Source organism: Pelodiscus sinensis, chromosome 7 (assembly GCF_052426305.1).
Source record: "Pelodiscus sinensis isolate ZL-2025 chromosome 7, ASM5242630v1, whole genome shotgun sequence".
In the NCBI taxonomy this organism is placed as follows: Eukaryota; Metazoa; Chordata; order Testudines; family Trionychidae; genus Pelodiscus; species Pelodiscus sinensis.
This window is the reverse complement of record NC_143058.1, coordinates 27,565,490-27,590,671: the sequence shown is the minus strand read 5'-3', so window position 1 is coordinate 27,590,671 and position 25,182 is coordinate 27,565,490. Positions and strand designations below refer to the sequence as shown.

Here is a 25,182-nt window from a genome sequence, read left to right as displayed (position 1 = left end):
CTCCTTTGATTGGTAATAGTGGAGTGACCTGAACTTAATTTTTACGGGATATTTCCAGGAGGTATTTGCCTCTGCTTTTCTCAGAGGACTCATGCTTCTTCCTGGGCTTTAACAGTCCTATCTATACCCAAAGCTGCTCTTTGAAGATGAAGCCTGGGAGTTTCATCCAGAACTTACAGAGGCACTTCTGAACACTCGTGGAACAGATGCCAGTCCAAAAAACAAAACAAAAAAACCCCCACGACCCCCAAAAAACTAAAGTTGAGGTGTGCCCTCTTGCCTCTTAAAGTTTTACATACTAAGCCTGTGTCAGGGACATAGGCTTCCCAAGACAAAAATGACAACTGGTGTTCCCATTGTGAAGTGGAATTATCACAGCACAAGAAAGGTACAATACTTAGAGTCGGGCAATTTAACATGGGACATCTTCTAAGCTAGGGATGTGAACAAGTAGTCAACTAGCCAATTAATCGATAAGCCTAGGCTTATTTATTGGTTAATCTAGTTGACTACCTGCATTTCCCACCTACCCCTTGCTGCCTCTGTGTTAGAGGCAGAGAGGGGTGGAGGTGAGCAGGAGCCAGTGTTGGGAGAGCCAGCTTAAAAGCTTGTTCCCCCCATGGGGGCTTCAGTGGGAGGAGGGGGGGCGCACGGGAGCCATGCGACCTCTCAGAGGGTTGGGGGGGGCCATGGGAGCCGTGAGGAAAGGGAGCTGTGAGACCCCTTCAGGGCTTGGGGGGACATGTGGGAGCCACACAGCCTTGGGGGGGCTAAGGTGGGGGGGAGTCGTGCAGTAGCTGCAGGGGTTTGGTGGGGGGAACATGGGAGAGGGGTGTATGCAGGAACTGCAGGGGCTCGGTAGGGATGCGGGGGAGCCCAGGGACTCATGTGGGGGGAAGAGGGAGTGGGAGTTGTGTGTGGGAGCTGCAGATTCTCGTGGGGGCTCGGGTGGGGTTAGGGGGCATACGACAGCTGTGAGGCCTTGCCCCGCACTAGCAGGGGGCCTGGGCTGCGTAGTCTCCCACTTCTTGGCCAAAGGGAGTGGGCCAGGTGCTGCACCCTCTTCCCTCTCCCTGCCAGAAGGATAGACTCAGCACAGCCCGGCCCCAGCCCCCCTCAACCGCCCCCCCCCCCGGCAGCTGCAGTGGAGAGAGCCAGGACAACCTTGGTCTGGCCCATCCCTCCCCTCCCCTGGTGGCCGGAAGAGGCAGAGCTGGGGCAGGCCATGGCTGGTACACCTCGACCTGATCCTCCCTAAGAGCTGGGGGAGAGCCAGTGCTGCCTACCCCCTTGGGAGAAGGGGGTTGACGAGCATAGTGAGCAGGGGGCACACTGCCCCCTAGTATTTTCTAAAGGAAAAATACATAAAGTTACTGTACATCATCTGGAGAGTCACTGCCTCAAATTAGCATGTGCTTTCTGTTATGACTTAAAACAAATATATAGAGTACACAATTTTTATAACCCTCACCTGATATAAAGCACTCCATTTTGATCCACGCGACGCTGCCAACCAACTGGAACTTGCACTGCTGGTAGTCCTCCATCTTTGTCCCCTCCATCACACTCCTTTCCGCCATTCATTTTTCTGTTTCTGCTTATGACTCTTCAAAGATATCAACAGTAAGATGATATCTTTATATTACATGTCATTATGGCCTTCAAAAAAAGGCCCTTCAGTACATCTTTTTCTAGACTGTACAAAGCACATTGGGAGGCTCTAGTTCAATTTGGAATCAAGTCCCTAAAATTTGTCATTTTTTTTTTTGCTAATGAGTCAGTTTCCCATTATAATCCACATTAAATATGCAATGTTTATTATGCATTTATAAGGATGAACTACATGGGTAAAAATGAGTGCTTCCAATTTAGGAAAATCATAATTCACCAATGCTCTATTACATGTCAGAGAGGGGAGGGGAAGAGGTGAATTTCTAGTTTGACAGCATGGCTTCAAGCTTGATGACTGTCTAAAATAACTTGTATTTTGAGAGAGCTAATCTCATTTTTACATATATGAGTCAGAGTTAATACCTCCAGGTATTACACCCTTTATATGCCACATTCTTTTTGCTTTTTCTTTATCTTCCACTCATTATCCAACGTGCTGCAGCTATCTTCCTGTGATTCTTTCATGACTTCACAACTCCAGTACAGCAACCTGAAAAAAAAATCTCTGTAAAACACATGCAGCTAAACATACCTGCAATAATATGAACTGAAAATTCAAACACCATAAACCACTTATTTACTCTCTCTCATCACCTAAGGCCTGATTTTGTAACTTTTACTCACTAATATATCTCCATCCATTTAAAGCACTACATATCAAACCTTTAACCCTTAAAGAAGTTTCCCAAGTAAACCTGAGAATAAGTGCAAACTTGCAAATATGCGTCATTTACATATGAATGGCACTGAAGTAGTCATATAGTAAATCTAAGTGCGCATCTGGCTAACTAAAATCATGTTGGACCACAGATGTTGCCGGACCAGAGAGTGCCAGATTAGAGAGGTTCAAACTGTATAATATTTTAGCTTTAATTCTACATGGGTAATCAACCTAAACAAATTATATAAAAAAGACAGTGTCACTTGATTTCTCAGTGCAGATGTGGCACACTAGTTTGCAGGTTCTGCATAATCTCATGAGAGCACCTACTGAACTGCCTGATTGACATAGGAAAAGTAATAAACTTGCCTCATGTATGAATAAGCCCTATTAAATAAGTTCATAATGATATAAGCTCCTGCTATCTACCCAAAATGAATACTTCCAAGTATTTCAAGAGAGAATTAACTCTCTAGAAAACAAGTTTTGTTAAACGGGAAGCTGAATAGGAAAGATTTAGATAAAATGCTATAAAAACAACAGTTCTAGAAATCAAGGGTAAGATAAATGACTCCCCCTATATTGAAGTAATGATGCTGTCAGAGCTTTTATTTTGATCTAGTTTAATGCTATATCTGTTCTATCTTTCTCCTTGCTATTATCTACTAATATTTGAGTTTGTGTGCTTCTTTTGGTGTGAACATCCGTCCGTCTGTTCAAGAATTTCTTACCTTAATAGTAAGAAAATTTGGTATGCAGCTTCCTCTTATTATAACTTAAAGCAAGGTCAGGGTTTGGTTGTGCCAGGACAATGGAATGTGAATGGAATGTTTCTCATCAAATGGAAAGGGAGGATGTAATAGCAGAAGAGTTATACTTACAAATGATCACAGTGAGGCAGCAAGCATGGGGGACAGTGATACCCCTAAATGATCACAGGGGGCAGCAAGCACCCCCACTGCTCCAGGCAAGCTCCACGGAGAAGCTGGCAAGTGGGCTGCACAGGACTGGCCCCGGAGAGAAACTGGCAGGTCCCCTCCCCTTCAATCCGCCCACACTTCCCAAACCTGTATCCTGATGGCTGCACCCCCGCCTCTACCCTCAGCCTCTTCTCACCCTCTATCCTGACTCTTACACTCCCCACACCCTCAGCTTCCTGCCCTGAGTCTCCCCACCCCACTGACTGCTGCACCCCATAACCCCAGCAGTGTTCCCTCTAAGCTGCAAAGTGGCACAGTCTCACAGCTGCTTAATAAGCACAACCTAGCCAGGCTCAGGACTGGCACATGGAGCTGCCTGGCTGGGGAGGGGCACTTCTCCCTCAGCAACAGCATCAGCTCCCTGCTGAGTACAGAGCATGGAGTCTCTCCCAGCTGGTAGGGAGAGAACTAATTCATTGAATTATTAATAATCCATTAATAATACTCAAATTGGAGGGAGAAGCCTACAATTTAAATGCCTGGTATCATCTGCAATGCATTCTTAGATAAATTTCTCTGCCTATGGGAGTTTCTACCTGCCACTGTCCATACAGGCCTATAAGATGGATGATTAAAATGGAAATTGATCTAGATATCACTATGAAGGTCATAAAATGGCTTCTGCTGACACAACATGCAACATTATGTCTCTTTCAGAACTGTTTGTCACTAAAAGCATATTACATGTCATGCCATGCTCTACACTCATTTGCCACCCAATACTAGACCTTTTTCAATATCCTGGTCTTCCTTTACAAGTCCCTCAATGAGAAACAACTTGGAAGCTGTATGTATAACCTACTGTCACTGCAATGATGGACAAATATACTGCAGCTAATGGAGCATAAGTTGAGCATCATAGAGTCAGAAGCAGAGCTCAGCACTATAAAATTCTTTTCCACTATAGATCAGATTTAACTCTCACCTGGTCACTTTCAGAGCTCAGTATGTTCTCTCTTCTTTTCAGAGCCTTTTCTTCCTATTTCCTCAATACAGGATGCTACCAAATAGCATGAAGAAAGTCTCTCCTCTAGACTTTCCTAATTTCAGACAACATTATATCTATCTTTTAATCTCCATATCTGGTGCTCACAAACACTACTGATAGGCACATTAGGAATACATTAGGGATATGATAGACTAGCTAGAGCTTCACAAAGTGCAGGTAGCATGACAAGACTTTTTTGTGCAGTTAAGATTTAGTGGAACATTATTTTATCTTTTCTATTTTATTTTTGTTTGTTTGATTTATTTGTCAATGCCTAAGGCCAGGTCAATTTATAGACTGAGTGAATTTTTCTCTCTCTCTATTATTACGGTATATTGTAGTTTTGTTATAGATTCTGAATGTGATTTTTTATAATAATGTAAAATATTTTTAGAAATAAGGGTTACACCCAGTCCTGGGAAACGGTTGAGTCCGTGGGCCAATTAGAAGAGGGTTACAGACAGCCAATCAGGGTCTGGCCAGGCCCTGTAAGAAGGGTTCCTGGAGAGGAGGAGAACACACTCTTGCTCCAGCTGTGAAGCAGAAAGGACCTGGATGCCTGGTGGGCTAGAGAGGGTACCTGAGACAGCAGTGCTGGGGAAGGGCAGGCAGAGAGCTGACTCAACTCCCAGGATGCAGGAACCTGAGAAGTACTAGGCAGTCAGGGTAGAAGAAGGCAGGAGGTCCACACCTCCTTGCCAACTATGAATGGCCATTTCAGACTGCAGTTTGCTTTTGAGGCAGGGTCACTGATGCAAGGTGGATATGGAAGAGGGTGTTCCCTGGGAGCACTGATGAGGGGCAGCATCAGGGGCCAGGAGACAAACAAGGCCTGACATAGCATGGAAGATGACAGGTAATTGAGGAGAAGACACTGGAGAACAGGGGGCACTCCAGAGCTGGAAGAACTAATTCTCAGATAGACCAGCAGGAGGCACTGTGCTGGTGAGTGCTTGAACACTTACAATCATCAAAATTTAAAATGTTGAAGCACATGGGATAAATAATGAAAAATGTCATCTCTTAACCTGCTAATATTACTACTTTGCATGCTCATGTTGCTATTTAATGAGACCAAATTGGCTCTATTAGTAGGAAATGATAGTCAATATATATTTGCAAACATATTTCAAGTTATTTTTAAGTAACTATTTGTATTAGTTTCAGAGGCGTAGCCAAGTTAGACTATAACTGGAAAAACTTAAACAACAAATAGTCTGGCAGCACCTTGAAGACTAACAAAACATGTAGATCGGAGTGGCCAACCCATTCTGGGGAAAGAGCCAAGATATCAGTGGATCCAGTGCGAAGAGCCAGGGCAAAGTTGTTGAGCAAAAAACAAACAAACAAAACCAAACCTCCTCTGCTCCTTTAAGAAAACATGTTTAGAGGCTTTTTGGCTACATCAGGCTCCTGCCGGCCAATGCCATCTTTAATTGTCCTTCTTTAATGGCTGCACCGGACGGCTTCCCTGCCCAGGTCAGCACAGGGAGCTGGGAGGAGGGGGCCATTTTTGGGGATGCGGGGTCAGCTTTATAAGTCATGGGGGGGGAGGAGGGGTTTGCAAGCCACACCCCGTGGGGGGGGGGGAGGGAAGAGCCGCATGTGGCTCACGAGCCGCGGGTTGGCCATGGCTGATGTAGATGGTATCATGAGCTTTCATGGACACAACTCACTTCTTCAGATGAATGGAGTTAATAAAGGTTCAGTTCTAAAATAAATATACTGTTCATGCTACATGAAGTTGATAGAGAAGATGCAAATTGTTCTTAAATACCCTTTGTTTGGTTTTTTTAAGTCATTAGGATGTGGAAGGTAGTGTGCTAGCTAGGTAATAGCTTTATTCATACCTTTGTGATGGGTCCCAAATCTGTAAATAAAGTTAAATTCGAAGGCTTCCCTGTGTATTTGGCTTATGTTGCAACAGGTCAATTCCACAAGCCAAATAAAGACATCACCTGGCTAGCACACACTAATTAACCATTTTTCCCCTTTTCCCTTTTGGACATTTAATAAGTCCATTCATCTGAAGAACTGGCTTGTGCCCACAAAAGGTGCTTCCAGAGTATTTTTATTGGTTTTACAATGTATTGTGTTAGCTAACACTGATCAATAGAATGTCATTTAAAAACTTCGTGTGGATCAAATCAGACTTTTACTATTATACGTGGTTTGAAAAATATGGTAAACTGGGAGAGTAATTTGCAATACATAACTGCCTGCATAGAAATTTTTCAAATATGTTTAGCTAGTACAGTAAGAAGGCACAAAATGCTTCTTTCAGCCAATACGTTTTTAGACCAAAACTACTTTCTGCCAAGCCTTTTGACCTTGAGAATTTTTCAAGGCTGAAGGACTGCAAACAGCAACAGCAATATTTTAGTAACAAAAATAGGTGCATAAATATAATTTAACACATAAGGCACATGGCATTAACATGGCAGTTTTTTTCAGATTTAATATTTCATATAACACAGTGCAGTGAAGACTAAACAGAAAGCACTGAACTGTGCTATTCAGCTTGGCAAACATGGGCTCCTGATCCTGCAATTTAACTGCACTCATCTGGAGCACCACTGAAGCCAGTTGCTCCACATGCAGTGAATTTCAAGAACAGGGCTGTGGTTTCATCTAAAAAAGCATATAACAATATAATTCAATCTGTGATTAGTCATATACACATATCTGTGTATGCATGTGTTGGGAAATGCTAGTGGAAAGTGAGCTTAGTGTAATATACTACAAGATAGTATCAAATGTATTTCCACTATATTATGTGCAAAAATAAATTATCAAAAATATAAATTGTGGACATTGTGCATTATCATCAATGTATAGTTAAATAAAAATAAGTAGCTGACGAACATTTTTATACAAATCTTTTGTTAGTCACATTGGAGTAGTAATTTTAAATTACTTTAATTATGTAGAACCCTATATAAGATATGCATAGTATCAGAAATTTACATTTTAAACATCTGATTTTACAAAACTTGATCACTGCCAAAGAAGCACTCAAAAGACTAACAAGATGGTTTATTAGATGATGAGCTTTCGTGGGCCAGACCCACCTTCCTCAGATCAAATAGTGGAAGAAAATAGTCACAACCATATATATACCAAAGGATACAATTAAAAAAAATGAACACATATGAAAAGGACAAATCACATTTCAGAACAGGAGGGGGATGCGGGAGGGGGGGGGGAGAGAACAACCCCCAACTTAAACCTGTCCAACACATTATCAATAAACTACAGCCTATACTGGAACAGGATACCATAACTCCAAGAGGCTCTGGGAGACAGACCCATAGTCTCCTATAGACAACCACCTAACCTCAAGATGATTCTTACCAACCACCACAGGACATACCACACTAATACCAACCCTGGTACCATCCCTTGCAACAAACCCCGTTGCCAGCTTTGTCCACATATTCATTCTGCTGATACCATTATTGGACCTAATCAAGTGAGTTATAAGATCAAGAACACATATTCCTGCGCATCCAGAAATATAATCTATGCTATCATGTGCCGAAAGTGTCCGTCTGCTATGTACATTGGACAAACATCTCAGACACTTTGTCAAAGGATTAATGCCCACAAAACAGATATCAGACAAGGTCACAAAGAAAAAACAGTTTCTTGCCATTTTAACCAGAAAGGACACTCTCTCAATGACTTAACCACCTGCATTCTGCTACAAAGACCTTTTACATCTGCACTTGAAGGGGAATCCTCTGAACTGTCATTCATGTTAAAATTCGACACTCTCCAAAAAGGAATGAACAAACACTCAAACTATCTTACCCATTACCAAGATAGCTTCCCCAATTATCACCTCTAATACCATTAACTCACAAACATCCCACTCTCCCCACCTCTAATATCATCAATTCACAGACACTTACCTTCCTTCCTCCCCCCCCCTGCATCCCCCTCCTGTTCTGAAATGTGATTTGTCCTTTTCATATGTGTTCATTTTTTAAAATTGTATCCTTTGGTATATATGGTTGTGACTATTTTCTTCCACTATTTGATCTGAGGAAGTGGGTCTGGCCCACGAAAGCTCATCATCTAATAAACCATCTTGTTAGTCTTTAAAGTGCTACATTGTCCTGCATTTTGCTTCTGCTACCCCAGACTAACATGGCTACATTTCTATCACTAAAGAAGCACTCAGAATTTCTCTAGTATCAAGCCTTCAGGCAGTCAGTAAAAAATTATAATAAAGTCACATGACAGACAAGGAAAGACCTCAACCGGTCACTTAGTCCAATCCCCTTACACTGAGGCAGGACCAACTTTATTTAGACTATCCCTGACAAGTATTTGTCTAATCTGTTTTTAAAATCCTCTAAGGACAGACACTCCACAATTTCCCTAGGTAACGTGTTCCAACACTTAATTATCCTTAAAGTTAGAAAATCCTTCCCAATATCTAACTTACATCTACCTTCCTTTCTTTATCATTAAAAATAAACAAACACTACATGCAACTTTCCTTCCTATAGAGAAGAGTGGAGAGAAATATTTCACTTGACAGATTTAGCCTATTTATTTATTTTTAATACTGGAATAATTTTAGATATCACAGCAATTAGTGTCATAAGAACTCAGTGCAAACAAACGAACTACAGGCAAACAAATAGAAAATGCCCTTATAGCTCTGTGGATGAAGGCACAACAGTAATGTTTAGCTTCCAAAAATAAAGAATTTGATGTTCAGGCTATGCAAAGCTAGATTGAGACCTCATTTGGCTATTACTTGCTAATTATTAATCTCCATTTAAGTATTTCAAATGAATTAATTAGAATTCTCAACTGTCTTCTAATTACACAACAATGCTTGTTGCTTTGTTTTTTTATTTTTAAAACTCAGCATTCTGTTGACTAATGAGATTAATATTGAACATTTTGTGAAGTGCTATTTTTACTCAAACAATTAACTTAATCACAACAAATGTGAAGATAAAGGTTTCCTCTCTTGATCTTATTTCATTGCACTGAATGCTACAACTAAAATGACCTGCACATATGATGCCATACTACATTACCTTCTATTTTGAGAGAGATGCCCTCTCCCCCTGAAAATATGCCCATAAATAGGGAAAGTGAAGACTGTGGCAATATTAAAATTGAGCTACACCAGTTCCAGATGAAGTCTGAACTACTGAAACTTACTTTGTTATGATACTGGCCTCAACTCTATCAGTGTGTGAGCTTTGCTTTGTGCTGGTGCAGTATTTCTGCATGGGGAGAGGCTTGCAATGGTGTCACTACATTGACCTAGTTGCACAGATACGCATTTCCTTAGTTCAGACTGACCTTGATTTAACCATTCTGATAAATGACATCCTTCTTCAAAAGGGTCTTAGGTTTAATTCACTCATATTTAAAAAGAATTCCAAGATCCTGAAATGTGGGATCCTGGACTTCACTGAGGTCTGGGTAGAGGAGGAAAACCTCCTGGATCTCCGCACCAGATGCAGGAATGCAGATGTCTATGCCTGGACAACTGATAGCCTGGCCACCAAGGGCCACATGAGCACCCAGGACCAAGTGTGCATGAAATTTAAAGAACTCAGGCAAGCCTATGCCAAGACCAGGGAGTGCAGCTCTGGCTCTGGGGCAGCACTGTAGGCCTGCCCATTTTATGCCCAGCTCCACCACATCCTGGGGGTGCAGGTAAGTCCCTTTCCCCAACCCTGTTATAGACTCAGGGATGGAGACGCTCACTGTCACACTCCCGGAGAGCAGAGCTGGTGCGGAGAGGGAGAAGGTGGATGAGGCCAGCATCAGCTCAATGCCTGCTAGCCAGGAGGTCATGTTCACCCTGGAGCTGGTACCTCCCTCTCAGGATGTCTCCTGGGCAAGATCCGAAGCCGGGGAAGGCCCCTCAGATGAGCGCCATTACTTTCCCTAGACGCACACAGATGGAAGCGGTGGGCAGTTAGGGTATTCTGTGCATTCCTCGCTTGGCCTTCTAGGCCTGGGGATTGCATAGCAGCCTGTGCACGTGAGTGCATGTGGAGTGCCAGTCCAGAGCGCACAGCCCCAGGAGGTAGCAACCGAGGATCCTTGTGCTCTGGCTCACAGGGTGTCTGGAGAGGCCTGCCTTACTCCCACCACCAGGGTGAGACTGGGACACCCTCCCACCACAAGCGACCACTAGAAGGAGGCTAGGGACATGGAGACACATGCACACACTTAGCAGTGCTGCGCATGGCACATGGGCATGCCCGCACTCTGCTGAACCCAGTGTGTGCGCAGCACAGTGTAAGGATGTTAAATATCGAGTAATTTACTAGTCGAGTAGTCATCCTTTGAAATGTACAAGAGCATAGAGGCTCTTGTACATTTCAAAGGAGGAATGTGGAACTCTGCTTGCACACCGGGGCCAGTGGGAAGTCCTGCTGACTCTGGGCTGCATGCCATGAGCCAGCTTTGAAATGTACAGGAGTCCCCAGCTCTGCGTGCTGCGCTGGAATCTGGGATCAGCAGGGGAGTCCCCAACTGACCCTACGCTCCACGCAAATGCTGCGGCGGCCTTTCAAAGAGGCAGCGCTGCATGGAACCCGGGGTCAGCTCCGTGCGGCACCGCTTTCAAACACTGAGGCGGCATTTCAAAGGGGCAGCACCGCACAGCTGAGCTCCATGCGGCACTGCTACTTTGACGTACCCCCCTTCCCCTCCCTTTTGCTACCTCTATCTGATAGAGGCAACAAAGTAGGGCGGGGGAAAGGGGGTAGGGAAATCGACTAGTTGACGACTATCCGATAAGCATTTGCTTATCGGATAGTCGACTAGTCCTTAATATCGTTAGCACAGGGGAAGCCCAGCTGCCTTGTGGCCCCCCACTCTTGCCTGCAGGGACCCAGTCTGGCTGGCAGCTTCCAATGCCTGCTTGTCCCTGAGACATGGGGGCAGTGAGGTTCCCCCGGAGCATCGGTGTCAGTGTAGGAAAGGGTCCGCTGTCTTAGCCCCAGATGGCTTTGTTGGAAGCACACTGCCTTCTGGTATTGGCTCAGAGATGAGGGCTAGGTTTCATGCATGGTGTCTCCCCAGATGAATGCCCTCCTCTTTGTTTTCCACAGCTGGACCAGTTGACACCTCCCATACCATCCTCCCGACCCCATGCGACCCAGCTGTGCAAGAGATGCTATGAGGACCTCGAGAAGGAGCATATCACTTGCCTTACAAGCCCTGCAGTGGTCCATGAACCGGCAGTTTGGAGACTTGATGAGGAACTGAAGCTGCGTTGGGATATCTGACAGGAGTTGTTGCAGCAGGGCTGATCCATCTGCATGGCCTTCCACATGGTACTGACTTCCTGGTGGTTGCTCCTCTGCCAGCTCCCACCCCTCGAGCTCCTCCTCCTACCCCACCTCCGTGGATGCCGAAGGCCCCACACAAGAGGCGGTGGGACTACCTGACCCAGGAACCACTCTCAGTCCCTGCCCTGAGCTTCTCCGTCCCCTGCTTTCCCCCCTTCCATCTCCCTCCTTCCATCTGCCAGGTTCTTTCCCCAGTCCCTCCCCAGTTACATTTACTTCAATAAAAAAAACCCAGAGTTTATTGTTCCAAACCAGAAATGTACTTTATTGTCTGTGCAGGGGAGAGGTGGGAGAGAGGAAGGAGGGACAGGAAGACAGGGGAAGGAAGAGGTGTGGGAGGAAAGGCACACTGAGGCAGTGCACAGGCCCCTTGTGAAAAGGCCCAGGGAAGAGTGTCACTGGGGTCCTTGTGTGAAACTCTCCCTTGGTGCCTCACAGATATGTACAGCACCTTGATGGGCTTGCCACATGGCAGCTGTGCATGGGTGCTCGGAGGTCCTGCTGATCTGGTTAGTCTCTGTCCCCCAGCTCTGGCAGGAAAATTTCTCCCTTGTTTTCATAAATATTGTGAAGGACATAACGCATTGCCACCACCTAATGGTTCTGCTTGCTGAGGTTCAGCCTGGTGAAGAGTCAATGGAACCTCTCCTTGAGATGCCCAAACGCACCCTCTACAACAATACGGGCCCTGCTGTGCCTAATGTTAAAATGTTCCTTGGTGGGGTCAAGGTGTCCTGTGTAGGGCTTCATTAGTCAGGGAAGCAGAGAATAGGCTATGTCCCCTACAATACAGATTGGCATGTCCACATCCTGGACCCTGATGGTGCAGTCAGGGAAAAAGATGCCAGTGTGCAACTTCTGGAGGAGGCTGGAGTTTCGAAAGACACGTGCATCGTGCGCCTTCCCTGACCACCCAACTGAGATGTCCGTGTACTGGCTGCGGTGGTCGATGAAGGTCTGTAGGACCATCAAAAAGACCCCTTTCTGGTTCATGTGGGTGCTGTCAATAGCCCCACTCTCCCGCAGTTGGGGAAACCCATGCCATCAAATCCAGGGATGATGGGGTCCACGTCACCCAGGTTGATGACTCTGCACAGCAGGACGTTTTTGATGGCCCTCACTACCTTTAGAAGGAGATAAAGAAAACAGAGAATTACAGAGATGGTAGGGCCCTCAGGAGGCCCCCGAGCCTATCCCCCCTCCCTTACAACAAACCAGAAACAACCCCAACTTGCCCCTTCCCATGTCAGGCAGGACTGAAAAACATCCCAGGGAAGGGACTTCCACTGCCCCCCACCACTTCCTCTTCTCTAGGGAACCCCACTCCAGAAGTTCAGTTCAGTACCCTCCTGGGACAATAGCACAAGAGTACTATACCTGCATGACCATGGCCCCGGCAGTTGATCTCCCCACGCAGAACTGGTTCCTGACAGATGGGTAGTTGTCCAGCATGGCGAGCTTCCAGATGGTAATGGAACCCGCTTCTGGAGGGAGATGGCGGGTTTCGTGTGGGTGTCCCATCTCTGGAGGGCAGGGGTGAACCACTCACACAGCTCCAAAAAGGTGTCTTTCTGCATACGGGAAATACTAGAGCCACTGGTCATCCCATCACTCCAGGATGCTCAGGTCCCACCAGTCACAGCTGGTGTCCAGTCTCCAGAAGTGGCGGTGCACGATGTACAGGGGAAGATGGGGTCAAGCTGCATAAGCAGTGCCCAGACAGAGGAGAAGAGGTGCCCCACAATGAGCTGGGGGTCCTGTTCCTGCAGGGCCAGGAAGGCAGCCCACAGAAACTGCAGCAGGAAGTGCACCAAGAGATATAAGAGCTGTTGACTGCTGGGAGGCAGGTCCAGCTGTGTGGCAGGAGTGCTGAGGTGTCTTCAAGGGCAACCACAGCAGGCAAAGAAAGGGCTCTGCTGTCCCTCAGTGAGGTGGGCAAAGAAGAAGAGCATAGGACACAGCTGTACAGGGGGACTCCAAGCTCAAACCTCAGATAGCCTCAGGCAGCAGCTCCAGGAAGAGAGTGCTGTACTGATGCCCTGCCTGAAGTGCTTCTGAGTGATCTTAAATGCGATTCAGCGTCTAATGACTGTGAGTGCTCTATTTCTAAATATCTTAGTGCTATTTTGATTGGCATTTGCTATGTAGATGTACTAATTCGAAATAACCCCTTTCGGAGTATTTCCTCCGAAATAGCTTATTCCAAAATAAGCGAGCAGTGTAGATGCACCCTAACAGACCCACAATGTCTAGACAGCAAAAGAATGGATAAAACTACATGCGAGATTGAGTTACAATTGTTGGCTGCTACCATTACTGACAAAACTTTGTTAAGAGCTTTTCATCTGTGACCAGATAATCTCAAGATGAAGATGAAGATGCAAAACCATAAACAGTTTACTTAGATATGACTAAATGCTATTCTGTGAAGTGATTCTGCGATATTCTTATAATTATGCTCTTTTGTAGGTTCCACAGAAAAATCCAAGTGGACTTAAATGTCTAGTCTTCAGAGGGTACAAGGAACTCTGAACTGGAGAGAGATTTCTTTTCTGTCCCAGCAAGAGTAAAACAGCTTTTCTTCCTTCCTTTTTTAAAAATTATTTATTATATACTTAGCAAAGTATGACTCCATATTAAGAAATAAGTACCCATTAATTAATTCTTATATATGTATTTCTAGCTATAAAACAGTTCAGTCAGTTTAGGTTTGTTTTTCATTTCAAAAATAACATTTGTATTCAGTCTAACGATTTACATGCCAAGTATGAACCTGAGGCAATTTAAAACAGTGAAGTTATTCCGTAGAATGGAATTTTAAGTCACCTTTATCAATACAATCCACTTTGTCATATTTAGGATGGATTCAAAGTATATGACCAATTACCTCTTGTTTGGGCACCATACAGATCTACCAAAGGTGACTTGTCAGGACTGCAATGGTTTGTCTCCATTTAAAAATGGTTGAAAGCCATTCCTACTATTTTCAACTTCTAGACTCTTTCCAATCCACAAACACAAAATTCTAATGAACACACTTCTTAATTAAAATGAAAACATCCTATTTTCTAACTTCAAAGAAGGAAAAAAAGTAGCATTAACCTGTCTACATAAATGATTCCAATCACCCATTTTAAAATATTCTTTGTTATGTTAGTTTAGATGTTCTGAAATACTTTAAGACATTGTAGCACAAAAAGAAAAAATATGTATAACTCTTTCAAAGGGTTCCCCAATTAATTAATTAATTGAAACTAGACTAAACACAGATATTGGCCAGGCCTACAAATGGCTTGGCCGTTTTTTCCCCCCTTTCTCTAGCTTCTGTTGAAGAGAAGTTTTCTGTCTCTTCCTGACATTTTCTCTCCTATGGGAGAATTCTCTGACCCTTACCACACTTTGACTTCTGCAGAAGCAGTTTCCTTCTAGATCTTAATTGTTTGGGGGTGAGAATGAGTGGCTCATTTTCTGGTTGCATGGCTTTTAGCTTAATTCTGTGTGGCTGATCTCTGAAATGGATTTATCAGTTCATAAAAGCTCATATCAGGTCATGGCTTCAGCAATTTTTTTCCTACAGCTCACTGACAGTCAGTTAGCTCTGAAAGGCCCCACTATTAGGAGGAGGAAGCTGAACTTCAAAAGTATTCAACATGTCACAGACTGAAATGTTTCTCTTGCTAATTTAAGTTAATAAATCTGTTCACCGCAAAATTATCTATGTACTTTTTGAATTCTGCCAGATGAAGAGAGAAAGAAATGAAAAGTTAAGAAAATCATTGAAGGTCACATTCGGATGACTTCACATTTAATTCATTTGCAAATATTTTTAAAGCGCTGGAATAATGTTGCAAATACATGAACTATAAATTCAAAAGTTGATCCAAGGACACAGACATTTATCTACCTACAAGCCAAAACCTTGGTTCCCAAAGGCCAAATCATTTGGAGGCTAAATCAATTTTCATTAGTATTTTTAGACTGTAGAATATATGGCCAAACAACTACATGAGCTCTTTCTTGCTGTACATTCTAGAGGGATTTACTAACTACATGCAGGAAATATAGACCCAATATATATAAAATTAACTATTAGTACATATTTGTTTTTATCTGACAAATTCTAAGTAAATCATTGTGCATACTATCCATTCATCTGTGATAAAATACAGAATAATAATTAAAAGATTGATTTAAAAATGAAATTGAAAGTCTCCATTAGTTTTTACTTACATGGCTTTTAAAAAAATCAGCCCCCTGGAATTATGGTCAGTAGATATGATCTGTTGCTACGACACCTCATCCCTTGCTTAAGATGACCCCAAAAGTTCATTAATTGTAAAGCGCGTGAATTAAAAAACAAAGCATTCCAGAGGTTAAAAAAAAAATCACACTTGTTCAGAAAGAATGCAGAGACTTAAACTATATAAATTACATTAAATCATCTTGCTTTGTACTAGGTACCTAGCACTCAATGCAGAGAAATATTAAGTCATTTGAGTCATTCAGACTGAGCTTCTGTGCAAGAGAATGTCAAAAATATAGTGGGATTGCAAATTAAACCTGTAAATTATGCTTTTGTGCTAAAGTGCTAAGTCATGTGACTAAGCTATTTTTAGAGACATGAAATGTTTTTTTCCCCAAGTGCTGTTCTTAAAATTGTTTACTGAAACATTCCGCAAATAATCAACAATTTCCCTAGTCATATGAAGAATACTCTTAAAATAAATTATGTTAACATAAAATTAAGTATTCAGGCATCTTAATACAAACACTGTATCATTACTTGGTCTAATAAAACAGTGTTTGGTGATCTCATGCAGGCAGTCTAAAATGTAGTATGCTACACACCTGCACAGAATGATTTATGAATGTCTCTACTGCAATAATACATCATCTTTCATTATATTGCAAAACCTGACAATTAGTTCTACTGGATTTTTCCCCCTCCTTCCCCCCCAAATTGTTCTCAAGTAAACTGAAATTGAAGACCAAACATTTTATTTTAAGAAGATTAAAACCTATTGGTAATTTTTTTAAAATTATTTTGTTTTGAATAGAATACTGAAGCAACCTAGTAATACATGTTGAAGTATAACAGCAGTATGTGTTCAAATTACCCAACCACAAAAGTGTATTCATTATTTTAAATAGGACATTAAAAACTTCCTATTGATCTATTTATACTTGTATGTAATATGGACATTTAACAAGTTTAAATAAATACTTCTTCAAAGACACACACACATTGTCAAAAACACAACTAAAATGTTACTTCCAAAAGACTATAGTTTTCCCTTCTGTGCATGTATAGCATTAATAGGACTTGTGTGTGCAGATGGAAGAAAGACTATATCCAGAATGTCTTTTCTATTTATTTGTGAAGATAAGTTATATACTAAATTAATGCTCTTTATTTTGAAAGAAAGACAAGAATAGTACCCTAATGCTTTTTTCCTCTCCAGGGAAAAGTTTCTTTGACTTATTTTTCTTTTAAGAAAAAACATCTATGTCAGATTCAATATTTCAAGCAATTTTATTTCCCTAACATGGTGAATGGGCCATTTACAGCATGTTATGAAACTAACTAACTAAATAAATAAAATACCCCCCCCCCCCCAACTAGCAACAACTTGCTCCTACCACTAAAGAAGATTTGGTGTTTTTTCTAAAATAATGTTGGTTAATATTAAATGGTGTTTTAGTGCCAACATGCAATCATCATGCAGTAAAATAAAATCTATGAAGAGAAAGACACTAAGATCAGATATTGTACTTTGAATTTGAGTGACTGAGCCTTGAAGAGATGTTTGCACTTCTTTGACGTGATCCTGCACATGGTTACTTACATAAATATCCTTACTGTTTTCTGCTGGGTTACACGTGCTATCAAATGATATGCAGTATTAGTCCCTTAAAGATAAATTAAAACCAAACAAATAACTGACTAATCTAAGTTAATGCTGAAATATTAGAGATAAGCCAAATGCCATATACCAATTTCAGCTTACTTTTGTACTGGGTAGAACAGAGCTGATACATAACATCTGTTTACTGTTACTAAGATTACATCAATAGATGAGAAGTGAATGACAAATGAAAGAAAATTGCTAAGATAACTTCACACCACCTGTGCTTAGCCACCCATATGAATGATTCCCCCAGTGTAGAAAAGTCAATGGCAAAACATTCTATTCACTTTCTCGGGACTAAAGTTTTGCTCTTTAATTGTATATGAAAATATAGATTCCAAACTGTCAATAAACAAGCACACAAAAAAGAAAAAAAAATTAACTTCTGCAAACTCTCTCTCATATGAGTATTCCCCCACGGCAGTTAATGAGTCTCCTATTAATAAACATAAGAAAAAAACCTACTTTTGTACATAAGGATTTGCAGAATTTGGCCTTACTGAACTATATATAAGTTATTCTCTATTACATTTTCCAATTTTAGCCAGTTATCTCTACACCTGACAGATGGTTTCCTGAGAAGGAACCCAGAAGCTCAAGCATTTCTATAACAGCCCATTAACAATAAGGGGTATTATTTACTAAATAAACCATCCTTGTATAAATAAACTTCTCTTATATCTTTATCTTCTCTTTCTACTAGAGCTGGTCAAAAAACACACACTCCTCCCAGAAATAAAAATTTGCATTTGGGGGGAGGGGAGAGAGGAGGCATGTGTGGAATCATTCCAAATTGGGATATAAAGCCAAAAATACAACATTATTTAGAGTAAGAGATTTCTAGAAAAAAATAGCGTTGGAAGAACCAACACAGAATTCTTCCATTTCCCATCTGGAAGACTCTTCAATTTCACTTTCCTCACAGCAAACAAAGTGAAACTGACAAGAGCCAAGATGCAGAAAGAGGGATGCTGGGCCTCCTCATCTTCTTCCAACACAAGGGCTAAGTGCCCCACTGTCTGGCTTGCTTGAAGCCAGAGTTGCAGAGGCGCGGTTGGCCAAGAGGCAGAGTTTGCTGTTGGGAAGCCATCATTTTGATTTTCCTCATGGAAAGTTGAAACTTTTCAGCAAAATTTAATTTTTTTTGTGGAAAAAATTTTGGCTAAGAAAATTTTCGATTGGAAAATTATTCAGACAGAAAATTGTCAACCAGCTCTTCCATCTACATTATCCCACTTTACGGAGTTGTTTAGGGAATACACTTCTCAATTAGAAAAGTCTTTCCCTATCCCAACATGCATTATTTTGGTTTATTATACAAGTTGTGATCAGAAGTGGTCCAACTAAAAAGTATTTATTGATTTTCAATTAAAGTAAAGTACAATATTTAATTATATCAGGAAACAAAAACTGACCTTTTTCCTTGCTAAGGTTTAGACATAAGGTGGGTGTGTTCATCCTGTTCATTCTAAGCTGAAAAACAAAGGACTCATTGATATAGAAGATACACAAATTTATATTATAATAAGTTTAACCTTTAATAATTCTCTCATGCCCTCAAATTTTATAAATTCACTTGGGTAGACAAATTTCTTCTGTGTACCCAAGTGGGCTTTTGTTTCCGGTAGAAAATGACGTTGGAGCAACTCCCTACAGTTAACACAAAGGCACATTATTTTGTTTACAATACAGTCATTCTCATTTAACACTTTAGATGTTTCAGAAAATGATCGTGTTAAGTGAAAACATGTTATACGGAGTCAATTTTCCCATTGAAAATAATGGAAAAGGTAGGGGTTGCGTTTCCAGCAGTGGTGTCTGTTGGGACCGGGACATAAGGTTGGGGGAGAAAGAGGAATGGGTTACAGCAGGGAGGGGAGGTGTTTGGCCCTGGGGAAGGGAAGGGGAGGGGGATTGGGTTGGGAGTATGCCCCTGTAACGGGTCTGCTGGGACCCACACTGCGTCCGGCGAGGGAGGGTCACTAGGGAACGGTGCGGCGAGTGGTGAACCCTCCGCCACTTTGCAGAGAGGCGGGGGAAGCCCTGCGCAGCCGACAGCGACAGGCTGGCTGGGAAAATCCAGCTGCCGGCCTGCAAGTGGGGGCGGAGGAGAGGGGGCAAGGCGTCTGGCGAGGGGGACAGCAGGGAACGGCACGGTGAGTGGTGAACCTTCCGCTACTTTGCAGGGAGGCGGGGGAAGTCCTGCACAGCCACCAGCGATGGGCTAGCTGGGGAAATTGTGTTATTCTGGGGATGGTTGTATAATTAAAAACATGTTCCCAAAAAAAAAAAAAAAAGTGCTATCGCGAAAATGTGTTAAGCAGGCACATGTTAAATGAGGAATTACTGTACATGGCAAAAGAAATCTGATGTTTAAGTCTGTTCTAATCAAGATTATGTTTTATTTCGGCAACAGTATTAATAAGGAACTTAAATTGTTGGTTGCCTTCAGTTCAGAGTAAGGAACAGTGTATTACTGGGCTCTTTGCATCACAATCTTTCTTTTGTTCCAACTAGGGGTGTGCCAGGCCTATTCCTACTCTCTGCGGCCTGGTGTACTGCCAGTGGAAGTGACAAACTCAAGGCTCCACTCAGTGACTATCATATTCTTCCCCTTTCTTGTCATTTGTAGGAGGGCAGGATGCAGCAGCTTTTTAGTCTCTGCTTACTCTCTGAGGAGGCTACCTGTGAGGGACACTCAAAGCAGCACTCTCAAGACACACTTTGCACTCCCTTAACTGGCCTGCAGCGCATGGCTCTAAATAGTAATTACTTTGGGTATTTACCCCATCAAGTTCCTAGTTGCCAAATAAAAAGTACCTGTAGAAGTCTGTGTCATGCTTATAAATACTGTATTTAATCAAATCTTTTTTTATATGAAACAAATATTTAAGCCTTATTTGGAGGGTACAAGGAGAAATTAATTGGTGCAATGTCCTTGTGCTGGATCTTTCTATAGGGATGAATTTCACCTAAAAATATTTGAATTTGAGAAATCACTGAACATTTATCATGTGATATCTACTTGTATGTATAAAATAAGGATAAAAAGTAACTTTGCAAATGTGGTAATATTTACATTTACAAAAGTAACATGAACGGATGTGTTGCTACTGCAGCAACATACACAGGGCTGGATTAAGACCTTTAGAGGCTCTAAGCACTGAAAAGATTATGGTGCCCCTCATATGTAATTCAAAATAAAAACAATACTATACCGTAAAATAAAATTTTATTTTTCGAAATGACACAAAACTTACATGTATGCTGAAATAAAAATAGCTTCTTTCTAGATTTTCTGATTGCAAAATTCTGGATAAGTTCATCGAAGCTGACTTGACGAAGCATGTCCAATTCCACACACAATAGGGAAAGTGAATCGAGTCTGTCCTGACACACTGTTGTTCTCTGAGGGTGTTTTATTCTTTTCAGTTGAGAAAAAGAACGTTCTGCAGAGTTCTGATTTTTCCCATAATGACTATTTAGACACTTCTTTTGAAATAACAAATTTTTTCAAAAAATATCTTTTTTTTTTATGCCCCTGCTTTGCTGGTGCCCTAAGCACGTGCTTAGTCAGCCTATTGGGTAATGCAGGCCTGAGCATAGAAGAGTATTCTACTAAAGAAGCTCAAGAGGAGAAGGCTGGAGTATTTTTACACCTAAAGTCTGATGCATAGTGGAAAACCACACTCTGACTGAGGTCAGAATAAAATTGGGAAGAAAAGTCAAGAAGCAGCATATTTTCTCTGTTTTTAAATAAAAAATAAATATAAGAAAACAAGGCATCCTCTCCATTTTCTTGACATAGTCCTTCTCCACGACTAGTTTCAGACTAGAATGAAAATTGTTTTATTAAAATGATATGGCAGTGGCTGACTACACAGTTTGTGTTTGAGGTTTCAGATGGCTATTTCACTAGGACTCTTAGTAAAACAGTTAATAGACTTTTGTGGTTATGTCTACACTGGACATTTGATTTGGTGCAAAAGCACTGACGTTCTACTGTCCGAAATCAGTGCTTCTTGCGCAAATGCTTTGACGTTCCCGTTCGGGCAAAATCCGTTTTCCAGAAATGTTTTTGCGCAAGAGGGCCAGTGTAGACAGCTAAAAACTGTTCTGCGCAAAAAAACCTTGATGGCGAAAATGGCGATCAGGGCTTTCTTGCGCAAAACTGCGTCTAGATTGGCATAGACGCTTTTCCGCAAAAAGTTCTTTTGCGGAAAAGCATCCGTGCCAATCTAGACGCTCTTTTCCGCAAATGCTTTTAACGGAAAAACTTTTCCATTAAAAGCATTTGCGGAAAATCATGCCAGTCTAGATGTAGCCTCTGTGAATACCCTTGTTGCCAATGAGAGGCCAAAGAGCAGTACTGTGAATTGAAAATGAGGTCTACCCACTACAAAACAGAGGAAATGTCTATGACATGGGAATATGGAAAGAAGCATTCTTTAAGTACAGGGCAGCATACCAGTCTCCAGAGGAAGTATGATGGTGGCCAGGGAGACCAGTGAAACTTGAACTTTTTCAGAGACTTGTTGAGGCGACACAGGTCTAGAATGGGTCCAAGTTCTCATTTTTACTTTTGGGATTAGAAAATAAATAGGAATAGAACCCCTTTCTTTTCATATCCTGAGGAACTTTCTCTACTGGCCCTAAATATAGATTCTTGAACTAAGAGCTGCTTGCGAGAAGGGTCCGAGAAGTGGGACAGGGAAAGAGGAATAGAAGGGTAGGGTGACCAAAAATTGCAGGGTTTAACTCTGAGATACTGTGTCCAGCACCCCGCAGTCTGAGGTGACCCATAATCAGGCTGAATGGTAAGGGATGAAAACGGTCAAGAAAACAACAAAGTTCATCTTGAAAACTGACTGGGGCATGGCTCTTCAGCGCACCTTGAAAATGAGTGCTACTGGTCCCCAGGATGGTTAGGCAGGGTGGATGGCCCAGAGGAGCAGGAGCATCAAGGGAGGCAAGGACTAATACTTGTGTCTCCTTGCAGACTCTGACGAGGTTGCCAAGGACTTGAGTGGGGTTGGCCAGACTGTTTCCATGCAGGCTGCAGCATAAGCATGTCCAGAAAGTGAAGGATAGCCCAAATGTCTTTTAACCCATACAGCCTCACATCTGTCTGCTCTGAATAAAAGAGACTGTTACCATCAAATTAGACACCTGCAGGCTAGATCAAAGTCTGCATCTCTCTGTCTGAATCCGGGAACTGTGCCTTGTAACTGCCACCAATGCAATCACACTAGCTACCAAGTCTGCTGTATTTCATGCCATTTGAAGGGAACAGCTAAGCTGTCAGTAGGGTGTCAAATTCTTAGGGCAAACCATGTAGGAGGGACTCCTTGAAATTGCAGAATCATAGAATCATAGGACTGGAAGGGACCTCAAGAGGTCATTGAGTCCAGCCCTCCGCCCTCAAGGCAGGACCAAGCTCCGTCTACACCATCCCTGACAGATGTCTATCTGACCTGTTCTTAAATATCTCCAGAGAGGGAGATTCCACCACCTCCCTTGCCAATTTATTCCATTATTTGACCACCCTGACAGTTAGGAATTTTTTCCTAATGTCCAATCTAAACCTCTCTTGCTGCACTTTAAGCCCATTACTCCTTGTCCTGTCCTCAGAAACCAAGAGGAACAAATTTTCTCCTTCCTCCTTGTGACACCCTTTCAGATATTTGAAAACCGCTATCATGTCCCCCTTTAATCTTCTTTTTTTCAAACTAAACAAGTCCAGTTCATGAAGCCTGGCTTCATAGGTCATGTTCTCTAAACCTTTAATCATTCTTGTCGCTCTTCTCTGTACCCTTTCCAATTTCTCCACATCTTTCTTAGGGGGATATATTACCCAACCACACTGACCAGGACAGTGATACTGACATAGAAATGCTGAGGGAGATTAGAGAGGCTACCAAAATAAAGAACTCTATAATAATGGGGGATTTTAATTACCCCCATACTGACCGGATACATGTCACCTCAGGAAGAGAAGCGGAGATAAAATTTCTCAATGGCTTAAATGACTGCTTCTTGGAGCAGCTAGTGCAGGAACCCACAAGGGGAGAGGCAATTCTCGATTTAGTCCTGAGTGGAGTGCAGGATCAGGTCCAGGATATAACCGTTACAGGACCGCTTGGGAATAGTGACGATAATATAATAACATTCAACATTCCTGTGGTGGGAAGAACACCTCAGCAGTCCAGCACCCTGGCATTTAATTTCAAAAAGGGGAATTACGCAAAAATGAGGAGGTTAGTTAAACAGAAATTAAAAGGCACAGTGACTAGAGCCAAATCCCTGAAAGCTGCATGGAAACTTTTTAAAGACACCATAATAGAGGCCCAACTTAAATGTATACCCTAAATTAAAAAACATAGCAAGAGACCTAAAAAAGAGTCACCGTAGCTTAACCACCATGTAAAAGAAGCAGTGAGGGACAAAAAGGTATCTTTTAAGAAGTGGAAGTCCAATCCTAGTGAGATAAATAGAAAGGAACATAAACACTGTCAAATCAAGTGTAAACATGTAATAAGAAAAGCAAAAAAAGATTTTAAATGGGAAATATCTGAGCTATTATCTATGGTTTGTAACCTATCCTTTAAATCGGCTTCCGTACCTAATGACTGGAAGGTAGCCAACATGACACCAATATTTAAAAAGGGCTCTAGAGGCGATCCTGGCAATTACAGACCGGTATGTCTAACTTTAGTACCGGGCAAATTAGTCGAAACAATAGTAAAGAATAAAATTGTGAAGCATGTAGAAGAACATAATTTGTTGGACAAAAGTCAACATGGTTTCTGTAAAGGGAAATCCTGTCTTACTAATCTGTTAGAGTTCTTTGAAGGGGTTAACAAACATGCGGACAAGAGGGATCCAGTAGATATAGTATACTTGGATTTTCAGAAAGCCTTTGACAAGGTCCCTCACCAAAGACTCTTGTGTAAATTACATGGCCATGGGATAAGAAGGAAGGTCCTTTCTTGGATTGAGAACTGGTTAAAAGACAGGAAACAAAGGGTAGGAATAAGTGGTAAATTTTCAGATTGGAGAGGGGTAACTAGTGGTGTACCCCAAGGGTCAGTCCTGGGACCAATCCTTTTCAACTTATTCATAAATGATCTGGAGAAAGGGGTAAGCAGTGAGGTAGTAAAGTTTGTAGATGATACCAAACTGTTTAGGATAGTCAAGACAGAAGCAGACTGTGAGGGACTCCAAGAAGATCTCACCAAACTGAGTGATTGGGCAACAAAATGGCAAATGAAATTTAATGTGGATAAGTGTAAAGTAATGCACATCGGGAAAAATAACCCCAACTATACGTACAGTATGATGGGGGCTAATTTGGCTACGACAAATCAGGAAAGAGATCTTGGAGTTATCGTGGATAGTTCTCTGAAAACTTCCACACAGAGTGCAGCGGCGGTCAAAAAGGCAAATAGGATGCTAGGAATTATTAGGAAAGGGATAGAAAATAAGACCCAGAATATCTTACTGCCCCTGTATAAAACTATGGTACGCCCACATCTTGAATACTGTGTACAGATGTGGTCTCCTCACCTCAAAAAATATATTTTGGCCTTGGAAAGGGTTCAGAAAAGGGCAACTAAAATGATTAGGGGTTTGG

At 42.1% G+C, this 25,182-nt stretch overlaps 1 protein-coding gene across 8 annotated transcripts in view; it reads right to left on the bottom strand.

The window, feature by feature from the left end:
* Window positions 1-25,182, bottom strand: part of MBD5 (methyl-CpG binding domain protein 5) — a 253,117-nt gene that overhangs the window by 81,890 nt on the left and 146,045 nt on the right. For 6 of the 8 annotated variants that reach the window (XM_075933345.2, XM_006135680.5, XM_075933346.2 and 3 more), the window contains 3 exons: window positions 18,965-19,022; window positions 2,035-2,161; window positions 1,472-1,606 (listed from right to left, as the gene is read on the bottom strand). In XM_075933345.2, the coding sequence (XP_075789460.2) occupies window positions 1,472-1,584 (113 nt within the window). In that variant the 5' untranslated portion in view covers window positions 1,585-1,606; window positions 2,035-2,161; window positions 18,965-19,022. Of the gene's footprint in view, window positions 1-1,471; window positions 1,607-2,034; window positions 2,162-17,486; window positions 17,524-18,964; window positions 19,023-25,182 lie in introns of all 8 variants that reach the window. The other 2 variants (XM_075933340.2, XM_075933342.2) reach the window with 2 other exon arrangements.